Here is a 21222-nt window from a genome sequence, read left to right on the forward strand (position 1 = left end):
GGGCTACTCCTAGTTGCGGTGCGCGGGCTTCTCCCTGCAGTGGCCTCTCTTGTTGCCGAGCACGGGGTCTAGGTGCATGGGCCTCAGTAGTTGTGGCTTGCGGGCTCTAGAGCACAGGCTCAGTAGTTGTAGCGCACGGGCTTTGTTGCTCCGCGGCATGTGGGATCCTCCCGGACCAGGGCTCGAACCCGTATCCCCTGCATTGGCAGGTGGATTCTTAACCACTGTGCCACCAGGGAAGCCCCTTGTTTAAGATTTCTAATGTGAGACGGCACAACAAACTAAACAGAAACCCCCAAATGGATCAGCAGAGACAGTACGTGGTAACCCAGCAGACTATAGAATAAGACAGGCACACTCTCATTTCTGTCCCCACCCAACTTTCTCTTTTCATCATTTTCAAAGCCATTGCCCTCTCCATTTCCTACCTGACTGTGATGAAAGATCTCAAAACTTCTTCCTTTTTCTGTTTCTGTCCCAAGTTAATTTGGAGACTTAAACTCCTCTGGAAGAGTCAGAGTAACAAAGACACTCACAGCAGCCCACCTAAACACCACACCTGGGTTCTCTCCGGCATCGACAACACTTAGATCATTGCACTTAGTTCTGGGTATGTTACTACTAGACATTCATTGACCAACTGGAATTATTTCAGAGAATAACATCAGAAATGATTTATGAGGAAGGATTAAAGAAGTTATTTATAGCTTGACCAAACAATGACTAAGAGAGCTGACTGTATAATCATTCAGGGGATATCAACACCAAAGGCAGGGAAGAATTGTGTAAGGATGGTTCCAGGCAAGCAGCAGTACGAAAGGCACAGAACAACAGAAATGAAGTTAACGAAGAGAATGGTAACAACCGTAAACGAGTACAGTGACTTGTAGATAGCAGGGTACTCTCTAAAAAAACCCAGGGCTTTCTGTCACTTCTGTTTTGTAAAAGTAAGATTTTGAAAATATAAAAGTATTCCCATTAAGAACCGGGGAATGGAATAGATCCTGTTTCTACCAGTCATTCTTCCCTCTTTTCTTTGCTAGATGAGGTGGAAGAGAGGCAGAAGTTGTGTAATGAAGGAATGATTATTATCAAAAAAGTACTTTTAATCAGAGTGTCCTTGACATTTTCAAACAAGAATGTTCAATTCCCTCCCTCATGCAAAGATACAAACACACAACCACAGTGAAAATCTAATGAAAAGATTAATGTTTATTAACTTGTTCTTTGGAATCAGCAGGTTCTCAGATCAAGATTCTATTATTTGGGGGGGCAGATTTCAGCATCTGAAAAGACTCATGGATCTTTTCTTGTAAGATAGAAGTTAACAGTTTATTCTGAGGAATACAAAAATTTAAAGAAAGAAAATAAAGATTTTAAGAAAGTCATTAAAAACAAAGGTTCTTATATTTTACAAAATCATTTAGCTTGAACATATTCGTAAAGACTTATGTTTGTCATTTTTATGGAGATTTGTTTTTGTTTGTAATCAATTTCTGTCTGAGTTCCAGAAATGCAAAAGATACAGCACTGAAAGAGGTGGCAGCTGACAAAATTGCTGTCTTTGACCTTCTGATGCAAGTTTAGTAACTAATCTGGAAAATAATGAACTGCAATTAATGAAATCTGTACTCATATTCAAGTGTGTTTCTCAGACAGCACATACAATAATTGAAAGCACTTCCTGCTCTCCAATTAGTTAGATTGAATTAATGTGGCATAATAGCTTTTTTCATATATCTAGAAGATTGTGTTCAGATGAAGCTGTTTCTGTACTTCAAACTTTGGTGCTCCAAATGGCGTCTTTGGTTCATTTGGGGAATCAAAGAGTTAACGCTCACATTCAATTTCCACCATCAAAAACACAGCCGCATTTCCGGCCTATCTTTGTTTTACCGTCTGCCCCTCTTCAGTGTCCTGCGCTTGGCTTATGGCTGCCTTGTCGACTTCAGGGATGTTTGTCTCCAGTTTCAACACAGCTTCCAGTGTGGAAGATGGACAGGGCCTTGAGTAGAGAAAGCAGCGCCCTGCGCATCTCTGGCCTAGTTGAAAAGATGCTTGGCTAGTTCTTCCGGGTTTCATGTCAGCAATTCCTCCATGTATAAAATGGGGAGAAACAAACACAGCTACTGGTTCTTCCCTTGTGCATGAAGATGCTGTTTTAGGCTCTTCATACTTGGGCTCCTCTGATGAAGCAAGCCATATAAATGCCTATCCTGGTGTCTTAAGGGTTCATCATCTTAACTAACTAAAATAAGAAAAGGTATCTATACTTTGTTTTCTAGCCTTGAGTTTTCCTTAACTATTCAGGTTATTTTTAAAGGTTATTTCCCCCTGTAGTTTATATTTGGATATGGTATGCTATATTGCTCTTTCTTGAGTTAACAAAGGGAAGTTTGCACAGCCCTTCCAGAGTACAGACTTTTTCAAAAAATTCGAAGTAGGACTTCCCTGGTGGTCCAGTGATTCAGACTCCACGCTCCCAATGCAGGGAGCACGGGTTTGATCCTTGGTCGAGGAACCAAGATCCCACATGCCACGCAGCGTGGTCAAAAAAACCCAAGAATTCAAGGCAAGTGATTTCTGTTCAATTGGTTTGGGGATGTATTCTTAGTCATTCTTCTTCTTTTTTTAAATTTATTTATTTTTATTTTGGGCTGTGCGCGGGCTTTCTCTAGTTGTGGTGAGTAGGGGCTGCTCTTTGTTGCAGTGCTCGAGCTTCTCACTGCACTGGCTTCTCTTGTTGCGGAGCACGGGCTCTAGGTGCACAGGCTTCGGTAGTTGTGGTGCGCGGCTTCGGTAGTTGTGGCACGTGGGCTGTAGAGCGCAGGCTCAGTAGTTGTGGCGCCCGGGCTTAGTTGCTCTGCGGCATGTGGGATCTTCCTGGACCAGGGCTCGAACCCGTGTCCCCTGCATTGGCAGGCGGATTCTTAACCATTGGGCCACGAGGGAAGCCCTAGGCATTCTTACTACTTTACGAAATGAGACTCTTATCTCTGTTTTCTTTTCCAAAATCATAACATCTTACCATCTATCTTTGCCCCAGAAATGTATGGATATTGACATACTTAGAGACACTAAGTTGACAGGTTGTCTTCAGAATCGGGGTTAGTAGTTGATCTGAAAAATAATGAAAAGAAGATAGTTTCTGAGGGCAGGATAGGAGTTGATGGAAGAGACCTCAGTCTGCCAGTTGTTTTTCACAAATGGGCCTTGTATACTTCTGTATGATTCTGGAGACCTGAGGTTGGAACCTTTTTTGGTAAAGAGCCAGATAGTATCATTTTAGGTTTTGCAGGCCAAACAGTGTCTGTCAGAACTAGCTGTAGTTCTGGTCCAAACGTTGGGTCTGGTTTTGTTCCAATAAAACTTTATTTATAACCCTGAAATTTGAATTTCATATAATTTTTACATGTCACAAGGTATTCATTTATTTCGACAACTTCAAAATGTAAAAACCATTCTTAGCTTACAGGGCACACCGAGGTGGGGACGGTCTAGATTTAGACCCTGTTTTTAAGTTTTTAGATTGATAGCCATTCTATGTTTCAGGTAAACATCCTTCATCCTTCATGGATGCTTGAGAAACTAAGTGGATGGAGTGAATATTACATCCTCTTTTTAAAAAATAGAAATCTTTTTCACATAAATACTTAAATAAATTTTAATAATTATCATGCAGAAGTTTAAAAAGTAAACTAGCTAAACCCTAAAAAATAAGGAACAGTCTCTTTCCTGACAACTTCAGAAATATTAGTATTTAAAATTTTCTGTATCTAGGGCCTCAAGTAAGTTGAACTAACACATATATGATAGAGTGAAATAAAAAGTCTGTTTGGATGGGCTTATTCACTTTTATCAATGGATAAAACAATTGACTTCTTGATAGAAGAAGCGGGCCGTTTAGTTGTTTCATGTAATTGAATTAAATAGGAATATCAGATGGTGGACCTTGAGTGCCCATTTTCTGAGGAGTAAGGAGGGCCCTGTCTATGTCTGGTGTTGCACACATTGTATCCCTATCTCCTGGCACAACCTTTAGAATATAGTAGGCACCTGGCCCATGTTTTACTTACATCAGGTGGAATTGTTGATTGTTTAAAAATGTGCATATAGTAAGTCTACCTAGAAGTACCTTGGAAGACAACACCCGAAATCCCAATGACTAGATGACCTTGGTACTTTAAAAATGTACTGAGTGCTTGGTGTGCCAGGGATTTTATATGCATCAGCTCAGCACCACTGCTGTCTGATGAAAATAAATGTGAGCCACGTGTGTCATTTAGAATTCTCTAGTAGCCACATTTAAAGTAAAAAGAAACAGGCCAAATTAATTGTGATAAAGTAATTTAGGATTGACATACATACACTACCATGCGTAAAATAGCTAGCTAGTGGGAACCTGCTGTAGAGCACAGGGAGCTCAGCTCGGTGCTCTGTGACCACCTAGAGGGGTGGGCTGGGGGAGGGTGGGAGGGAGGTCCACGAGGGAGGGGATGTATGTATACGTATAGCTGATTCACTTTGTTGTACGGCAGAAACTAACACGACACTGTAAAGCAATTATACTCCAATAAAAAAAAAGTAAAAAGTAAAAAGAAACAGATCCAACTAATTTTAATAAAATAATTTACATAACCCAGTATATTCATAATATCGTCATTTCAACCTGTAATCAGTATAAAAAAACTTACTGAGACAGTCCCATCTTTTTTTCTGTACAGTCCTTGAAATCAGGTGTGTATTTTACATTTCTAGCACATCTCAATTTAGATACTAAATTTTCCTCGGAAATCTTGATCTGCATTTAGAGTTCATGAAGTTGAAAAAATAGATCCGCATGCCCAAGCCATTCCAAACATACTTAAAGGTGCTTTAATTTTTAAGTTTACATATTATTAGTTAAAATTAAGTAAAATAAATCCACTTCCTCAGTCACACCAGCCACATTTCAAGTGCTTAGAAGCCATGTGGCTGGTGGCTGCCATGTTGGACACGCAGAGTTAAAGGGTGATATTAGACACTGAGTTGGACAGAGAGGAAGATGAGACTCAGGTGGGTTAACTAAGGTCAGAGCCTAGGGAGTAGCAGAACTGAGACATATTCAAGAAACAAAACAATGCACAACTGTGATCTGAAGAGATTTCACTGGGTTTGATTAAAAATAGCAAGCGATTATATTTGTAGAATGAATGACTCTATAAAGTATTTGAAGGAGGAGCTAGTCATGCCGTGGAAATACACTGGGTAGGATCTATCCATCTTTGGTTTTTTTTGTTCATTTCTTTCTAAAAAAATTATCTCTGGGAATGAGGGATCATTGACAAAGCAGGAGAGTGACGTGGTCAAATTTGTGTCTCAGAAAGCCCCTCTGACTGCAGTTTGGAAGATGGATTGGAATAGAATAAAACTGGAAGAATCTATTCAAATGTATGTACATACCTCATGAGGGATTGGAATATTGGTCAGAAAAGTGAACTCACCATCCTACGCTTGACACAGTGACACTTTAATGTCACTGACTGGAAGGAGCATGTGCCAGGTAGGGTAACAGTGTCTCTGGTGAGGACCAGCTGGTGGCCACCCGCCATCCTCCCTGGGTGGCATTGCTTAGAGAATTCCTGTGGTCTGGATCACCACCTTCCAGATGTGATCACCCAGAGGTGATCAGATCAGGTCTACACAAAGGACTGAGGGATCAATTAGAATGCCAAGTTACTCATTTAAACTAAGAACTGTAACTGCCAGGTGGATAAAAGTGCTGGCGTCATCGTGGCCAGCACAGTCTCACCTGGATCCCTCTGGAAAGCCAGAGTGCAGCTCCTAAGGCTGCTCGCGAGACCAGGCTGGTGCCGGGTTGGGTCCGAGGGCACCCCCTCCGCGGTGGCTGGAGCGCCTGTCCCCGCGCCCGCGTGGGGGGCACTGCCAGCTCTCCCTGACACTGCCAGCCTCACCACCCTGCCTCTGATTAACATAACCTTTAAACAGTTGTTTATATTGGTTAGGCTGTTGCTGATTCTTGATCTTTAGTAATTGTACGTGTCTGATTTTATCTAATGTTTATTACTTTACCAGAACATATTCAGAGATGAGGAAGTATCTTGTTTATGTGCACTGCCCCGGCTCAGTGGTGTTCCTCATATTTTCCTCACTTTAGCAGCACGAATATCAAAGGTTAGCTATTGAGTATTTATGGCAAAAATAAATCTTACATCTCTTGTTGTATTTTCCTATGCTTGGATTAAAGTGATTGGTTAGAGTTGTAAAAAAAAAAAAAAAAGACTTAGAGGATCATATTCACTTAGGAACCATTAGAAAATGACATGTAAGAGTTTATCAAATTCAGGGTAAGGGGTGATTTTTAGGAAAGGTTCATTTTCAAACAAAAAACTACATCAGAAAATTTTAATTTTTTTTGAACAAAGTGGTGTTTTTTGCTTCAGCTGATATCTCTTCTGCCCTCTACCTACCCCTATGCCCAAATTTTGGAATTTGATAGGATTTTGATAGGATTTTTCCAAATCCTATCTAACTGTACAATTCAGCCTTCATGTCACTTAAGTAATTCATTCATTCACTTATTTAACTGTTTATTCATTCAACAAACATTAAGTTCCTGTTTATGGATGAGATGAATGAGACGTAACCCCTACCCTGCAGAGAGCTTGCAGTCGAGAGGGGCTCCCGTCGAGACACATTGACAGGTAAATAGGATGATGTCGTAGGTGCTGAATGTGTGTGTCGGGGGTGACACAGTGAAGGCGGCATTTTACCCGCAGTTTGAGGAAGAGTAGGTGTTGCTTGAGCTGAGACTTAAAGATGACTAGGTCTTCACCAGGTGGAATGTGATACCCTAGGGGAAGGGACAGCGCTAGGACGGCGTGTTCAGCGCAGAGTGGGTTAGCATGCTGAGCAAGGGAAGTGCAGCCTCGTGAGAGGTGAGGCTCTTTCAAGTCATGCCAAGGACTTAAGGCTTTATTCTGGGGCAAGGAGGTCTCCAAATTAGCTTTTATGCCTAGTTATGAAATTCTGAGCCAGTCTGCTCTGTTTTCATTCAGGTGGCATGTGAAAACCAGAGTTTAGTAAATGACAAGGTATGGTATGAGAAGTGACCATCACCTTTTCCCCGAAATGCTTCGGAGCAACCCTCTGCCTGTCACCTGCCCATCTGCTAGTTTTGAGCCACCCTCGGGACAGCACGATGGCAGGTTCAGCTGGCCTCCAGGCCACAGTCCCTTTCCATCCCTGTCACTGACCCCCCTGGGCAGTCTGTATGCATTTAACCGTTAGGTAAATGCCTCTGAGCCTTGGTTTCTGTAGTGTGAAATGTAGATAATTATACTTATATTCGTGAGCCTCGTGGGACTTCTTAATATTTATAGCTGCAAAATACTTTGCAGTCATTTTTATTAATAGTTACCAGATGTGTCATAAGGATTAATGAACTTATGATCCGCAGTGTTTTGAGCTCTTGAGATCGGAGACAACCGCCCGCACGGGGGATATGTAAAAGAGCATTAAAGTGCAAGCAGCACCATTTGGAAGTGTGAGCTGTTACGTGTGAAGGACAGATGACACTCTGAAGATTTCAGTGCACTTTGTAGGTACTTTCGTACCCTTACTAAGGTTGCTAAATTCACCGAAGGCTATGGCCAAATACAGAAGGCTGGTACCCCCTCCCTTGCACTCCTCCCCCCCATGATCGTGCACACGCACAGGTGCGTGTGCACACTCTTTCTGCTGAGGCCACCGTCACCCTCGCCCTGTCGTCCCTTCTTCCTGGGCACCGTCTTTCGCTCTCCCCCCGGTTTCCAGGTGTTCAGGAGTCTCCTTCATATCTCTAAATTTTCATTTCTCTTTCCTTTTCCTCTTACCATCCAAGTGCAGGCTCTTATGTTATTGGCTCTCCGCTGAGCCATTGAAGCCGCTGCTTAACTGACCTCTCCAAGTTTTCTGTCTGCCCTCTTTAGGGGTAATCTCCTGTTAGCCTAATTCTTATGGCCGCTTCATTCAGTACCTTTGATAGTTCTTCATTGCCTGTGAAAATCCACCATAAATTCACATACAAGGCCTCCTCTGCACACCCTGACCTCCATTGCCTCTGCCCAGCACTGGTCAGTCTAGATCATCCTCTCTCTCCTAAGACCTCCTGGAAGGTTGAGTAGCTTTTCCTGGGCAGGGAAGTGAGGAGGGAACACTGCCAGACGCAAAGGGTAGCCTGCCTTTGTCACGCCGCTCTTCACGTTCGAGGTGTCCCTCAGCTGTGGGAAAAGCCATTCCGCCTTCAAGCCCTGTCTCACAAGTGAAATCACCCTCATGGAGGTGTTCTAGGCCTGGTCCCAGGATGACCCCTTCCTCCTCAGAATCTCCTCTGCTTTGAAACTGTCATTCTGATAGCTGTCATTTTCCTTGACGTTTTTGTTATTCGCATACCGTCCTTCCCCCAAACTGGATTGCTGCCTTGTTGCGAGTGAGCCCGTATTCTTCAGGTCTTTGTGTTCCCACGGCGCTATTGCAATGCCTTGTACGCCTGAGACCTGAGTCCTTGTTGAGCTAAGTTTATACATTGAAGCAGAGCCCCGGTTAAGTTCATCCTGTAGGGCAGTATTATGGGAAAATTTGAAATATACAGAAGTAGAGGGAATATTCCAGTGAATCCCTAGGTACTCAGCACCTAGCTTCCATAGAAAGCAGTACGCGGCCAGTCCTGCATGTCTGTGCCCCTGCCCTCTTTAGCATGTCCCTTGCTGGAGAAGTATCCACCTGTGGTCGCCTCTTGTCCAGAGTTGGTATTTGGCAACCACTGCTACCTAGCACCCCTTGGAGGGGACACCCCGAAGTTACCAGTGTGTGAAGCGAAGTGGGTGTGGTCAAAGTACCGTGAAGTTGCACTCAGGACGCACTCAGACCTGATGTGATCTTATTGTTGACACGGCTTTCAGCCTTTTCAGGTGTGTCTAATCATCCAGTGTCTGGTTCTCACGTCATCTGAATGCTGGGGGTGGGGCAGGCATCTCTGTGGAGCAGATCTGTTGCCTGATGGAGAAGTGGTTGTTGAGAGTGAGTGATGGTCAGGGGTAGACTCGAAGTCTTCAGCTTAGTAGCCTGGAGCCACAGAGTCTCGGCCAGGGGCCCTGCCCCACCAGGAAGCCCCGTGGGTCCACTGGATTCCAGCATCGCGTCCCAGTCAAGCTGGCCCTTTAATTCATTTCAGCAGATCCTTTTCCAAACAGTTACTGGATTTTTTAAATCACTCTGAATCATAAAGAAAAGTGTCAATTATGTTTCCATGCTCCGTTCAGGAGGACAAGAATCTTAGAAAATCTTTCATCCTGGGTGGCTATAGTTCCATTCTTGGTGGGATTTTTACCTTTTTATGCCTTAAGGGAGAATGTTTCACACCAATCTTGTCGGTTTTAAATAAGATCTTTAAATCTTTAAATAAGATCTAAGAAGAATGTAAGTATTTTGGAGTTCCAGCTTAACAAACTTTTTTCTTTCCTTACTGAGAATTATGCTCTGAACACCTTTCCATTCGTGGGGGACTTCAGACACTATGGGGAAAATACAAATAAAGGGAGTAGGCCGTGCACTGAAGGACTGTAAGACAGGGTGAAGGGTACGTGCTTGAAGTGGAGAACCCCTGAAAGGGAGCGGGGAGCACGGGGCAGGTGCCGGAGGGTGGGAGGGAGTGATGTGAGCCCGGCGGGGGGCGGGGGGTCCGTGGCGTTGCCGCCAGCGGGCGTCCTCCCTCATTCTGTGCTGTTGCCTGCTCACACCGGCTCTCTTAAACACACGTCTGATCCTCGCTCTCCCTGGCCTTCAACCCCGAGGAATTCCCCAGTGTTTGCAGGGTAGAGTACGTCTTCCTTTCCTTTATCCCTAGGTCCTCCCATCTGTTTAGCTGGATCTCCTACCATCTCCTATTTAATCGCCTCTCCTCTGTGCTTTTGCCCAAATCCTGTTGCTGGTCCCTCACCTCTACAAAATTAATCCCTTCTAGCACTTTTCTCCCAAAGGCAGTCCCAGGGCATAACTGGTTGTAGCGGTACCTTTGCTGAAACGCGATTGTTTGGTGTGTGAACACAGCAGATCGACACCTACCCTCAGTGGGCCATCTTGTTGCAGGTGGGCTCTTCTCCCTTCAATTAAGAGTCTGGGCTGCCAAGTAGGAAGCAAGACTTTGGCCGTCAGCCTTCGTGCCTGCAGACTGTCTGGGGAGTCGTGACAGCAGAGGCCCCTGGGCCCCCAGATACACCAGGGACCTGGGAGGGCCTGGAGTGCTCAGGGCCAGAGGAAGGGACCTGGAGGGATCTCCGGGCAACTTAGATTAGATAGTAGATCAGTGAGCCAGCAAGAGAAGAGACACGCGTAACTCCATGGTAACAAACTCCGAGACCCAATTTTGACTCCTTCTGTGAGACAGGACTGCGGGTAGGTGTTCATTTTGCCAGGACGGAGCCCTCTTAGAGGCGAGGTCCAGACTTGTGTGTCGGAGCAGGCAGGCCTGGGAAGGGGCCAGACGTTGGTTGAGAGAATAAAGGCGGATGTGGTGGACCCCGGGCTCTTCGAGATGACCGCGTCTGCTCTGTGCCCTTCCCCACCTGCTGCGGTGAACTCAGCAGCTACCAGCTCCTCCTTTGAGGTCTGTTTTCCTCATCCTGGGGCTTGTTTTTGTTTTTCTTTATTTTTGACTGCGTTGGGTCTTCGTTGCTGCGTGCAGGCTTTCTCTAGTTGTGGCGAGCAGGGGCTACTCTTTGTTGTGGTGCACGGGCTTCTCATTGCGGTGGCTTCTCTTGTTTTCAGGCACGGGCTCCAGAGCAGAGGCTCAGTAGCTGTGGCACGTGGGCTCAGTAGTTGTGGCACGCGGGCTTAGTTCCTCCGCAGCATGTGGGATCTTCCCGGGGCTCGAACCCATGACCCCTGCCTTGGCAGGCAGGTTCTTAACCACTGTGCCGCCAGGGAAGCCCCCTAGTTTTTGTCTTTTTTTTTTTTTTTTTTTTACTCTCTCTTTTTGTAAATGTTCCTTGAACCACGTGTCCATAAGCAGCCTACTCCGTTCTTGTGATGTCACTTGTGCCCATTAACTCAGGCTCTCGTCACTCACCCCTGCTCTGTTGCTGGAGCCTGTGATTGGCCTGCCTCACTCTTGCACTGTTTCTCCAGCCAGCCTGCCTTCCGCCAGCAGGTCGGTCTTCATGTCCTGCCCTCTCTGCCCAGGCGTCGCAGGGGTCCTTACCATTGCCCAGGAGCTTTAGTTCAGACCCCAGAGCCTCTGTCCACATCCCTGTCCTGCTGTGCCTCGTGCTCCAGCCACACTGGCTTCTGTCCTCCTTGCTTCCTGTGACGGCACTGCCTGTGATCCTCTCGACCAGGAGTTTCCCGGGCCAGTGAAGTCCTGTAACGCTTGTATGTAGAGACGCAGCCCTTGGCTAACGTGTGCCGTGCGAGAGTGGAGAGAGCACACCATACACCTTACCGTCTTCAGCACGTGTCTGGTGTTGCCAGCTGGGCACGAGCAGCTGGCTGAGTTCCCGGCTTCTCATGTTTCCTCTGCAGCGTCCCGACCCCAGCCCCGGGCAGGCCTGCTAGGCAGTGACTTGTTAGAATTCCTGAAAGTTGTAAAAGTTCGCTTTGTGTGGGTCATCCTGACAGCCCTCCTGTCTGTTCAGTTGAAATCTTCTCTGGTTATTCTGTTCTGCTTCCCCTGATCCCTGTGTCCACCTGTTCCCTTGTTTCCTCAGCCCGTGCCTCGAATCATGGTGCAGTCAGCCCTCCCAGATGCCGGGACGCCCAGGATGGTGGAGGTGAGTTAGTCAGGCCTGGTGGCGCCTTTGCTGGTGGCTGCCCCACATACCGTGGGTGGCCCCGATGCTATAATTGTTGAGTCCACACCCGTGGTTTTTTATTTTAGCATTCCCGTTTTGATAATGAACTATAATGTAGGTCACCGTCTTCTCCCTCTACATTTTGCTTGTTACACTTTTCTGTTTTCAACTTGTTAATTATATGATTGCTAGACTTTTAGGTGCTTGACTGCTAATGTAGTCTGTGGCTTTAATAGCCCACTGCTAGGTAGAGGCGATTTCTATAAACAGAACAATCTCCTTATTCCAAGTGTTGACTAAATTCTCAGTTTTACATTTCATTCTGATTCATGATATCAGCGTGAAAAGACTGATGCTAAGCTGGGGAGAAAATAGTCTCTTATGATCTCCCACAGATGAACAGCACTTCTGATCTTATGAATAGCAAATCTCTTTTCTCCCACTGTGTGTTCATCCTCTTAGGAAATGCGGTATCGTCATAGGAAAATTTTATTTATTAAAACAATAGGAAAAGAGGCCAAATAATTCGAAAGAAAGTTTAGACGTTCAAGAATTTACTACTTTCTGAACAGCCCTTTGCAATGCAGGACATCCTTGGTGTTCACGAATTTAACTGAAGATAGAGCTGTGACACCCACCGCCCCCCCCCAGCCCCCTATGAGTTGGGTTTATTATTTCTCGGAGGCAGGACTGGGGTCCCAAGGCCGGTGGGGCAGAATGAGACGGAGTCCCTTACGTAAGGGCGCTGCCTTGCGTGCTCTGCGCAGCTTTGCTGCACATCCCGCTGGCTCGCTCAGCATCCTGCTGGCTCACTCGCGTCTGGGCTTTCTGGCAGCCTTAGGAATGTCAGTGGCAAAGTGTAACCCAAAGACGCAGGGAGGTTCTCATTCACATAGCAGCTCCAGTTGAGTGGGAGCGGCTGCCACAGCGCCGAAGCGGAAGGATCTGAGCTGCGCTCGGTCAGCAGGAAAGAACGGGGGTTATCTGGGCTCGCCTTTTGCCGCCTCCCATCACCTTTTTCTTGTCGCTGTGGATGTGACCTCTGATCCCTGGCTTTTCACTTACTGGAGCCTTTGGGTGAATCCTTTAGCCTGTCTGGGCCGTGTTGTAAAGCGAGTACTTTCTGGCCCACATCAGAGGATCCAGTAGCGCTGATGGGGGAACAGCAAGGAGCTCTAGGGCACTGTTGCAGGACTGTCCCCCTCCGGACGGGCCCAGCTGCCCTTAGCAGACAGCAGATCCGGCAATGGTGGGTTGGACCCTGGGAGAGTGGGGAACACAGGCTATTTAAGGGCCATAGTTATTGTTCAGATTCTAGACTGTTGTAATTTTGTTTGCGTATTCTTCCCTGCCCAGTCAGTGATATTAAAACTAAAATAGAAAAGAGTAAATAAAATATGTACAAGTTGCAAAAGAAAAATGATTGAAGGATTGCCTAATCTTTTAGAGTATTTATGCTGGTGACAGTTATTGATCTATTGGATTTAGTAAATTTTGCAGCCCAGAGATCCATCACAAAAATGGGTTGTTAATCTCAAGAGGTGCTGTTAATTTTGTACCCTGAGAGTGTGCCTTGTGGGGGAAGGAGGGCCTCTGGAGACAGGAATATAAATGACAATTCACGTGAAAACGCACGATTTATCAAATTGCTGAGTTAAGCCAAGTAACTGTAAGAGACTTATAGATCTCAGCTGTTTCCCAGTTCAAATAAATCCTGTATTTCAAATGGAAAATGGCCATTCTCGTAATATAAATAATCTTTCTGTAAATATTGAAAACACATTTCTTTTTCTGAGCAGCACCCCTCTCGCCCCCCAACCCACTCCCCACTCTGCCTCCTGTTCCCTGTCATTGTGCACTGGGAATAGAAAGATAATCCGCCACCTTCTCCCAATGGCTTAAGTTATCAAGGCAAGACACCTTAGAGCGCGCCAGAAACCGCAGAGCTCGGCGCAGCCGCGACTGTCGTCTTCCCCAGGAGATGGGGCTCTGCGCGTCTCTGCAGGCTCCCTCGGACCAGGTGACGTGAGGCGGAGAGGCCAGCGTGGCTCTGGCCTCGCTCAGGCCCTGCTCGCCGGGCTGGCTGCTCCTCGGCCTGAGTCTCCCGGGACCAGAGGGACCATCTGTGACATGGGACCAGCCTTGAGCAGCAGCTTGAAAGACGGCCTCTCAGAGGAAGGGCACAGCCTGCAGGCAGCCTCTGTTCCTCCTCTTCCCCCTGCCTCCCCGCCCGCAGGCCCCAGGGTTGTTGCTTCCTGCCCGAGCTGGTAGAGCTGTGCCCTGGCACTTCCAGATCCTCCAGTGAGACCATCATTTCAGTTTTGCAGGAGGAAAGTGCTCTTCTGGCCTCCGGCGATGCTGCCAGTCTCCCCGTGGAGCTGGTATTGGGCAGGGGGATCCGTTCACACGGGGGCAAGAGTTCTGAGCCTGAGTGCAGGGAAGTGGGAGGCGCTGGGAGGTGTGCGCCTGCTGTGTGCTACGCTCTGTGTGAGGGCCTGGTCTGCCTACCTTGTACTGCATTGCCGAGGTGGCCGCCCCGTACGCGTTGTTCCCACCACCAAGCGATTCTCGGACACCAGCTGTGTGTCCTACAGTTAACTCGGCTTCTGACCCCATCTACTTGGAGACAGTGTCAGATGCCACAGGTTGAGGGCTCAGCCCCACAATACTGTCCCCACTTCAGATGCCAAGTCCAGTGTGCTCCAGATCAGAGGGTCCCATGACCCCTTCCTCAGGTTGAATGAATTTGCTAGAGTGACTCACAGAACTCAGAGAAACATTTTATTTACTAGATTATCCATTTATTATAAAAGGATGTAACACAGGAACAGCCAGCTGGGAGAGATGCGTAGGGGAAGGGTGGGGAGCTTCCACGCTCCCTGGGCACAGCGCTGTCCCCAGATTGCCACGCGTTCACCAACCCAGAAGCTCTCCAAACCCTGTCCTTTTGGGTTTTTACGGAGGCCTCATTGTGTAGGCATGGTTGATTCAATCATTGGCCATTGGTGATCGGTTCAGCCTTCAGTCGCTGCCCAGAGGTCAGGGGTGGGATGGAAAGTTCGAATCCTCTAGTCACATGGTTGATCCCCCTGGCAACCAGCCCCCTTCCTTGGGGGCTTTCCAAAAGTCATCCCCTTAACAAACTCAGATGTGGTTGAAAGGGCCTCGTTATGAGTATCAAGAAGCCCTTATTGTTATTGCCACTTAGGAAACCCCAAGGGTTTTGGGAGTTCTGTGCCCGAAAACAAGACTAGGACCAAATATGGAACTCTTACTAGAAATGATGCCATCACAGGCAGCTGTTAAGATCTGCAGTTTACGGAAAGGAGAGGCGATGAGGGGCACCCGTGGCCGTCTTGCTTAGCCCTCAGTCGCAGCAGGGGCAGCGCCAGCGTGGAGCCTAGTCGGCCTGCGTATCTGGTTCATGGAGGTCGCACGGCAGAACAGGGGAGCTGAGGTGGGAACCGGGTCCGCCCTGCTGCACGGCTGCGCTTGTCCCACCGTTGGAGCTGTCATGTCCCCGCTGACAACAGCATTGGTCTCCAGGCTTTGGGGAGCGGACGCCTAACTGTGAATTCTCCCCTCCCTGCTCCAGGCTCAGCGAGAGAGCGCGGGGCTGCGCGTGGCCTCCGACGTGCCCGTGGCCTTGCCGGCCGCCCCCTCGCCCAAGACCTACGATGGGCCCCCGAGACCCGCGCCCACCTCCCCGGCCCCCGAGGGCGCGGATGGGCCGCCCAGCCCCCTGAGCGAGGCGTCCAGCGGCTACTTCTCGCACAGTGTCTCCACTGCCACCCTGTCGGATGCCTGTGGCCCCGGCCTGGATACCGTGGCATTGCCCTCTCCTGGCCCCGGCCCGGCCACCCCCGAACCCGAGCCCCCGGCCGCGCCCGTCACGTCCCGCGCCCCTCCCGGCCCGGCAGAGCGAATGGCGCAGGGAGACGGCGCGGCCGCGGCCCCTGTCGGGGCTGCAGCGGTGAAGCGGGACGAGGCGGCAGGTCCCCCCGCGCCTGACCGGAGGGGCAGGAGTGACCCTGCCGCCGCCCCCCAGAAGGCGGAGAGCCCCCAGCCCCAGTCGAAGCTGGCCGCTGGCCCAGGGCCCGACGTCTCCAGGCCGCCGGCGCCTGCTGACCCTCGGTGCCAGCCGCCCGCTCCGGCCCCTCCCTTCAGGATCCAGAAGGTGCGGACCTCGGAGCTGAAGTCATTCACACGCATGCTTGGCGGGGACCCCGGCGGCCCCTCGGGGAGCGAGGAGGATCCGCTGGCCTCAGGGGGCCCGGGTGACGGCAGCGCCGGGGCAGAGGCCCCGGGAAAGCTGGAAGTCTCCTCGGATTCTGAAGAAGCCAGTGAGGTCCCAGAGTGGCTCAGAGAGGGAGAATATGTGACCGTGGGCACCACCAAGACGGGCATCGTGAGATACGTGGGGCCCACTGACTTCCAGGAGGGCACGTGGGTCGGAGTGGAGCTAGACTTACCTTCAGGTTAGTGCTGCTGCTTTGGGACAGGTTCCAGGTCCCGGGGCGACTCACCGTGCCCCCCGTGGTCGGCCCTGCCCCTCACTGCCCAGCGCCTGCTGTGTGCCCTTGGGCACATCGTTCACGTCTCTGAGCCCCTGGGTCGCCACTTTCCAAATTGAAGAATTTTGTCTAGAGAAGAGTTTCCTAAGCGTTTTCAGAGTCAGATTCTCTTTTTTTTAACCTGCAGAAATTTCTCAGAAACCAAAGACCTTAATTGAAAGCTACTCTTAATTTGGTGAATTTAAATCCTGATTTTTCTTTTTTAGGCACAGAAGCGTCTGCATTTCAGTTGTCACAGCAGCTCTGTCTGCTGTGCTTGCTCAGGTTACAAAAACCAATGCCCATGTGGAGCTTCAGATGCCTCAGGTGTTGCTAAGACACCCCAAGGCTCCTGGGCCCCCAGGGGGAGGACAGAAGGCGAGGTGATCGAAGAGCTTCGTGGGCTCACCAGTCTCTTAAGTCTCCTTATAGAATGGCCTATCTCCAAGCCAAGAGATCATCATTTCAGAAAAACTGAGGGCAGGACTTAAGGAAACATGTACTTTGTCGTGCCATTCATTCATTCATTTATTTTTATTTATTTATTTTTGAACGTGTCCGGTCTTTGTTGCCGCGCGCGGCCTTTCTCTAGTTGTGGCGAGTGGGGGCTACTCTTCGTTGTGGTGTGCAGGCTTCTGATTGCGGTGGCTTCTCTTGTTGCGGAGCACGGGCTCTAGGCACGTGAGCTTCAGTAGTTACAGTGCGTGGGGCTCAGTAGTTGTGGCTTGCGGGCTCTAGAGCTCAGGCTCAGTAGTTGTGGCGCACGGGCTTAGTTGCTTCACGGCATGTGGGATCTTCCCGGACCAGGACTGGAACCCGTGTCCCCTGCATTGGCAGGCGGATTCTTAACCACTGCACCACCAGGGAAGTCCCCAATTTTTCTTTTTTTTTTTATTTTTTTGCGGTACGCGGGCCTCTCACTGTTGTGGCCTCTCCCGCTGCGGAGCACAGGCTCAGCGGCCATGGCTCACAGGCCCAGCCACTCCGTGGCATGTGGGATCCTCCCGGACCGGGGCACAAACCTGTGTCCCCTGCATCAGCGGGCGGACTCTCAACCACTGCGCCACCAGGGAAGCCCCCCAATTTTTTTTCTTAAATTGAGGTATAGCTGATTTACAGTATTAGCTTCCAGTGTATGGCACAGTGATTCAAAATTTATAGAGATTGCACTCCATTTAAAGTTATTATAAAACACTGGCTGTATTCCCTGTACCGTATAATATGTCCTTGTAGCCTATTTATTTTATACATAGTGGTCTGCACCTCTTAACCCCCTACCTCTGTCTTGCTCCTCTTGCTTTCCCTCTCTCCGACTGGTAACCATTAGTTTGTTCTCTATATTTGTGAGTCTGCTTCTGTTTTGTTACATTCATTCATTTGCTTTGTTTTTTAGATTCCACATGTAAGTGATAACATACATTATTTGTCTTTCTCTGACTTACTTCACTTAGCATAATTCCCTCTAGGTTCATCCATGTTGTAGCAAATGGCCTGCAGATTCTTTTTGATTTAAACAGCTTTATTGTGATGCAGTTTACATACCAAAAAATCCACCTGTTTAAAGTGTACAATTCAGTGGTTCTTAGTATATTTCCAGAGTTGTACACCCTAATTTTAGAATGGGTTTATTACCCCAAAAAGAAGCTGCATGTCAGTTAGCAAGACATTACCCACCCCCCCAAGCCCCAGGTAACCATTAATCTACTTTTTTGCCTAAGTTGACATAAAAGGTCCTAATCTGGACTTTCACGTAAGTGGAGCCATAAATACCCGGCCTCTTGTGACTATTCCACTTTCCGAGTTTCCCGGGCTTAGCCAGTTGTGATCTGTGTCAGCACTTCATTCCTTTTTGTGGCCGATACTGTCCCACTGTAGGGATGCCCCACACGTTCGTTGTTCATCCACTTGTCAGTTGATGGACGGTCGGGTTGCTTCGCTTTTTGGCCGTTGTGAGTAAGGCTGCGGGGGACACTCGTGTGTTAAGTTTTTGCGTGGACACACTCATTTCTCTTGAGGAGATATGGCGGGAGTTCACTCTGTGTCTAGCACGCTGAGCTCGGCCAGCCTGATTGCCTTTCTCCCTCCCACCAGCGTCTCCCAGGGTGGGGCAGCTGCTCCCTGAGCTGAGGCTTGGAGGCTGTGGAGACGAGTTTTAGCAGAGCTTGTGTGGCCTGCTGGGTGTCGCCAGTGAGGAGCTGTCCTTTGGTCCAGCAGAGTGAGGGTTGCGGGAGGGGCCTCAGTGAACCCCAGGCCACAGTGACTGTCTCTCAGCCCCTAGGCTCAGCTGTGAAATCACTGTTTTTAAAAATAATTTTGGCCAAGAATGTCATAAAATGGAAGAGGTAGAAGACTAGTGCAGCACAGGCTGGAATATTTTTTAAATTCCATTTCTGCTGAAATGCAAAGGGGAATTGGGAAAGACATCTCTATCTGTAATTGAGCTCAAGAATTAAAGGGGGATTAGCGAACAGACGAATTCATCCAGCAAATAAATACTAAGCACCTACCGCGTTCCAGTCCCTGTCCTGGATTTTGAGGACACCTTGGTGAACAAAACAAAGTTCTGGTTTCCCTGGACTTAGTTTTAGAGGGAAGAGAATTGCCAAGTAAACAAACAAAATGTGATAGTAGTGAGTGCTATGAGGAGAGCAGGGAGAGCACGTGCTCCCGAGGAACCAGAGTTCTGGCAGAAGGGGCACTGGGCCTGCGGGGTGGATGCCCGGTAGAGAAGAGCAGTCAGAGGGCCACCTCGGGCTGGACACGCAGCCAAGAGGCAGCAGGGTTCTCGGAGGGCAGGCTGGGTGGGCGAGCCGCCAAGGGACAGGGCAGGGCCACACACAGGCCCCCGCCTTCGAGGGGGAGGCAGGAAGGGAGAGCGAGAGGTCACCTGTGAGATACATCGAGAGGCGGACCGAGTGACTCCTGCTGACCTTGAGAGGAGCTGGTGGAGGGTGGGCCTGTTTGAGAGGGAGAAAGAGAGGAGGCAGGCTGTGGGGTGCAGGCCGTGAGCGTGGACAGTTCATGAGTGCTTTGCTGCAGAGATCACGTTCCCCAGCAACCCATCACCATGGGCTGCGGACACTGAGGGATCAGCTCCTCCCAACCCCCCCCCAGTGCTGACCTTCACCTTAAAGCATTTTTTGTTTGCTTTTACCAAGGAGGCATCTTCTCCGCATCTTGACACACCAGGCGTGACATCTCACTAGCTACAGTTTGGTAATTTGCCAGTTTCCATCTAATAGATTTAGGGAAAAAATAATCGTTCCACTCACGACATCCATTCTAGGTTTGCATCTTGACTGTCCAGACTGACAGCGGTTGGTGCCGAGGGCGGGGCGAGTGGGCGGGCTCTGCCTTGGTGGCACGTGGGCGTCAGAAATGACAGGCCCTGGCCGTGCCGGAGGCCACCGGGATCTGTCCGCAGTGACCACCTCTGCTGCTCGGGAGCCACTGCCCCGGCCCCGCTCCTTCAACGGGGACCGGCTGCGCGGGCCTGGGAACACAGGGGTCCCATGGGTCGGGGAGCCACCTCCACGTCTTCCTTCCTTTCTTCCTTCCCGCAGGTAAGAACGATGGCTCCATCGGCGGGAAGCAGTACTTCAAGTGCAACCCCGGCTACGGGCTGCTGGTGAGGCCGGGCCGCGTGCGCAGGGCGGCGTGCGCGGGGCGGCGGCGCAGCGCGGGGCTCCGGCCGCAAGGCGCCCCGGAGACCCGTAGGAGCGGCGCGCTCTCTGGCTCTGCCACCAACCTGGCCTCGCTGACGGCGGCGCTGGCCAAGGCCGAGGGCGCGGCGGGGCGGGCCGAGCGCGCCCCCGGGAACCCGGAGAACCGCAAGTCCTGGGCCAGCTGAGCGGCGGGGTGGCCGCCTCCCGTCCTTCCTGGGCGACGGACAGAGGGCGCGGGGCTCCTCCGAGCCTTTGCGGGGACAGCCCCTGGCGGGCCCTCTAGCCCCTCTCCGTGGGGACAGGCCGGGAATGCTTTCTGCACGTCGCGGGGCTGGTGACCTCTCCCTGTTTCTCCCTCTCCCCAGAGAGTGAGGCGGCGTCACAGCTGGGCCGCGGGTGGAAGGTTCTAGGAGCCCAGCGTGGCCCCGGATTGTGGAGAGCAGGGTTCTGCCGTCTTCCTGGGCCTGGGGCCGCCGCGACTGCGGCCGCTGTTCCTCTTTTTTCTGTGCTGGTGACGCCGTTAACCTCTTAATTTAAAGCATAACCGTTACTCGTGCCTTTCCCTCCCGTGGAGGCGGCGCCCCGCACCCCCGTAGCCCCCAGCACCTCTCCCCACCTCAGGTGCCTGGGGCCCTGGGCCTGCCCCCTCCCGCCTTTCCCTCTTCCTTTCCACGGGGTTTCTTAGAGGTTTCTTTGTGGGTCTTCTAGGGTCTTTATACCCAGAAAGTTTTTTCTCTTTGCCATTTATTCCCTTAACAGAGTTCTTGGCATATATTTATTATATTTATTTTTTCAAACTCTGAAATTGTTCGCGAGCCACAATCATTCTCCCGATGTGAGTGCCCAGGGCCTGCCTTGCGCGGCCCGCCTCTGTGGCCACTTGGGAGCTGCCAGCCTCCTGCCCCTGGCGGGGGTTCCCGGAGGACGCCACGCCTCCTCGCGTCCTTTGTCGCAGATGCACAGTGGCCTTACTCTAAGCTGACAGTGAAAACCTGGAGAGTTTTGTTGTGCTTCTGCGGCCAGTGACAAAGTCGGTCAGAGGCATCGTGGCCTTGGTGCGGTTTTGGTTCTGGGAGGGTCCTTAGACCAGCTTAGCTCCGTGGCGGTTTTGTGCCTTGACTCCCGCCCAGCCTGGGGCTGCAGCCCGGCAGGCGGAGGGAGAGCTGCCCACCCCGC

At 49.9% G+C, this 21222-nt stretch overlaps 1 protein-coding gene across 3 annotated transcripts in view; it reads left to right on the forward strand.

Annotated features, from left to right (window-relative positions):
• KIF13B (kinesin family member 13B) overlaps positions 1 to 20263 on the forward strand; it is a 185607-nt gene extending 165344 nt beyond the window's left edge. For all 3 annotated transcript variants that reach the window (XM_029201887.1, XM_029201888.1, XM_029201889.1), the window contains 3 exons: positions 11745 to 11807; positions 15424 to 16306; positions 19945 to 20263. In XM_029201887.1, the coding sequence (XP_029057720.1) occupies positions 11745 to 11807; positions 15424 to 16306; positions 19945 to 20231 (1233 nt within the window). In that variant the 3' untranslated portion in view covers positions 20232 to 20263. The remainder of the gene's footprint in view (positions 1 to 11744; positions 11808 to 15423; positions 16307 to 19944) is intronic.
• The last annotated feature ends 959 nt before the right edge of the window (positions 20264 to 21222 follow it).

This window comes from Monodon monoceros, unplaced genomic scaffold (assembly GCF_005190385.1).
Source record: "Monodon monoceros isolate NGI ecotype Baffin Bay Population unplaced genomic scaffold, NGI_Narwhal_1 Super_Scaffold_5, whole genome shotgun sequence".
Taxonomy (NCBI): domain Eukaryota; kingdom Metazoa; phylum Chordata; class Mammalia; order Artiodactyla; family Monodontidae; genus Monodon; species Monodon monoceros.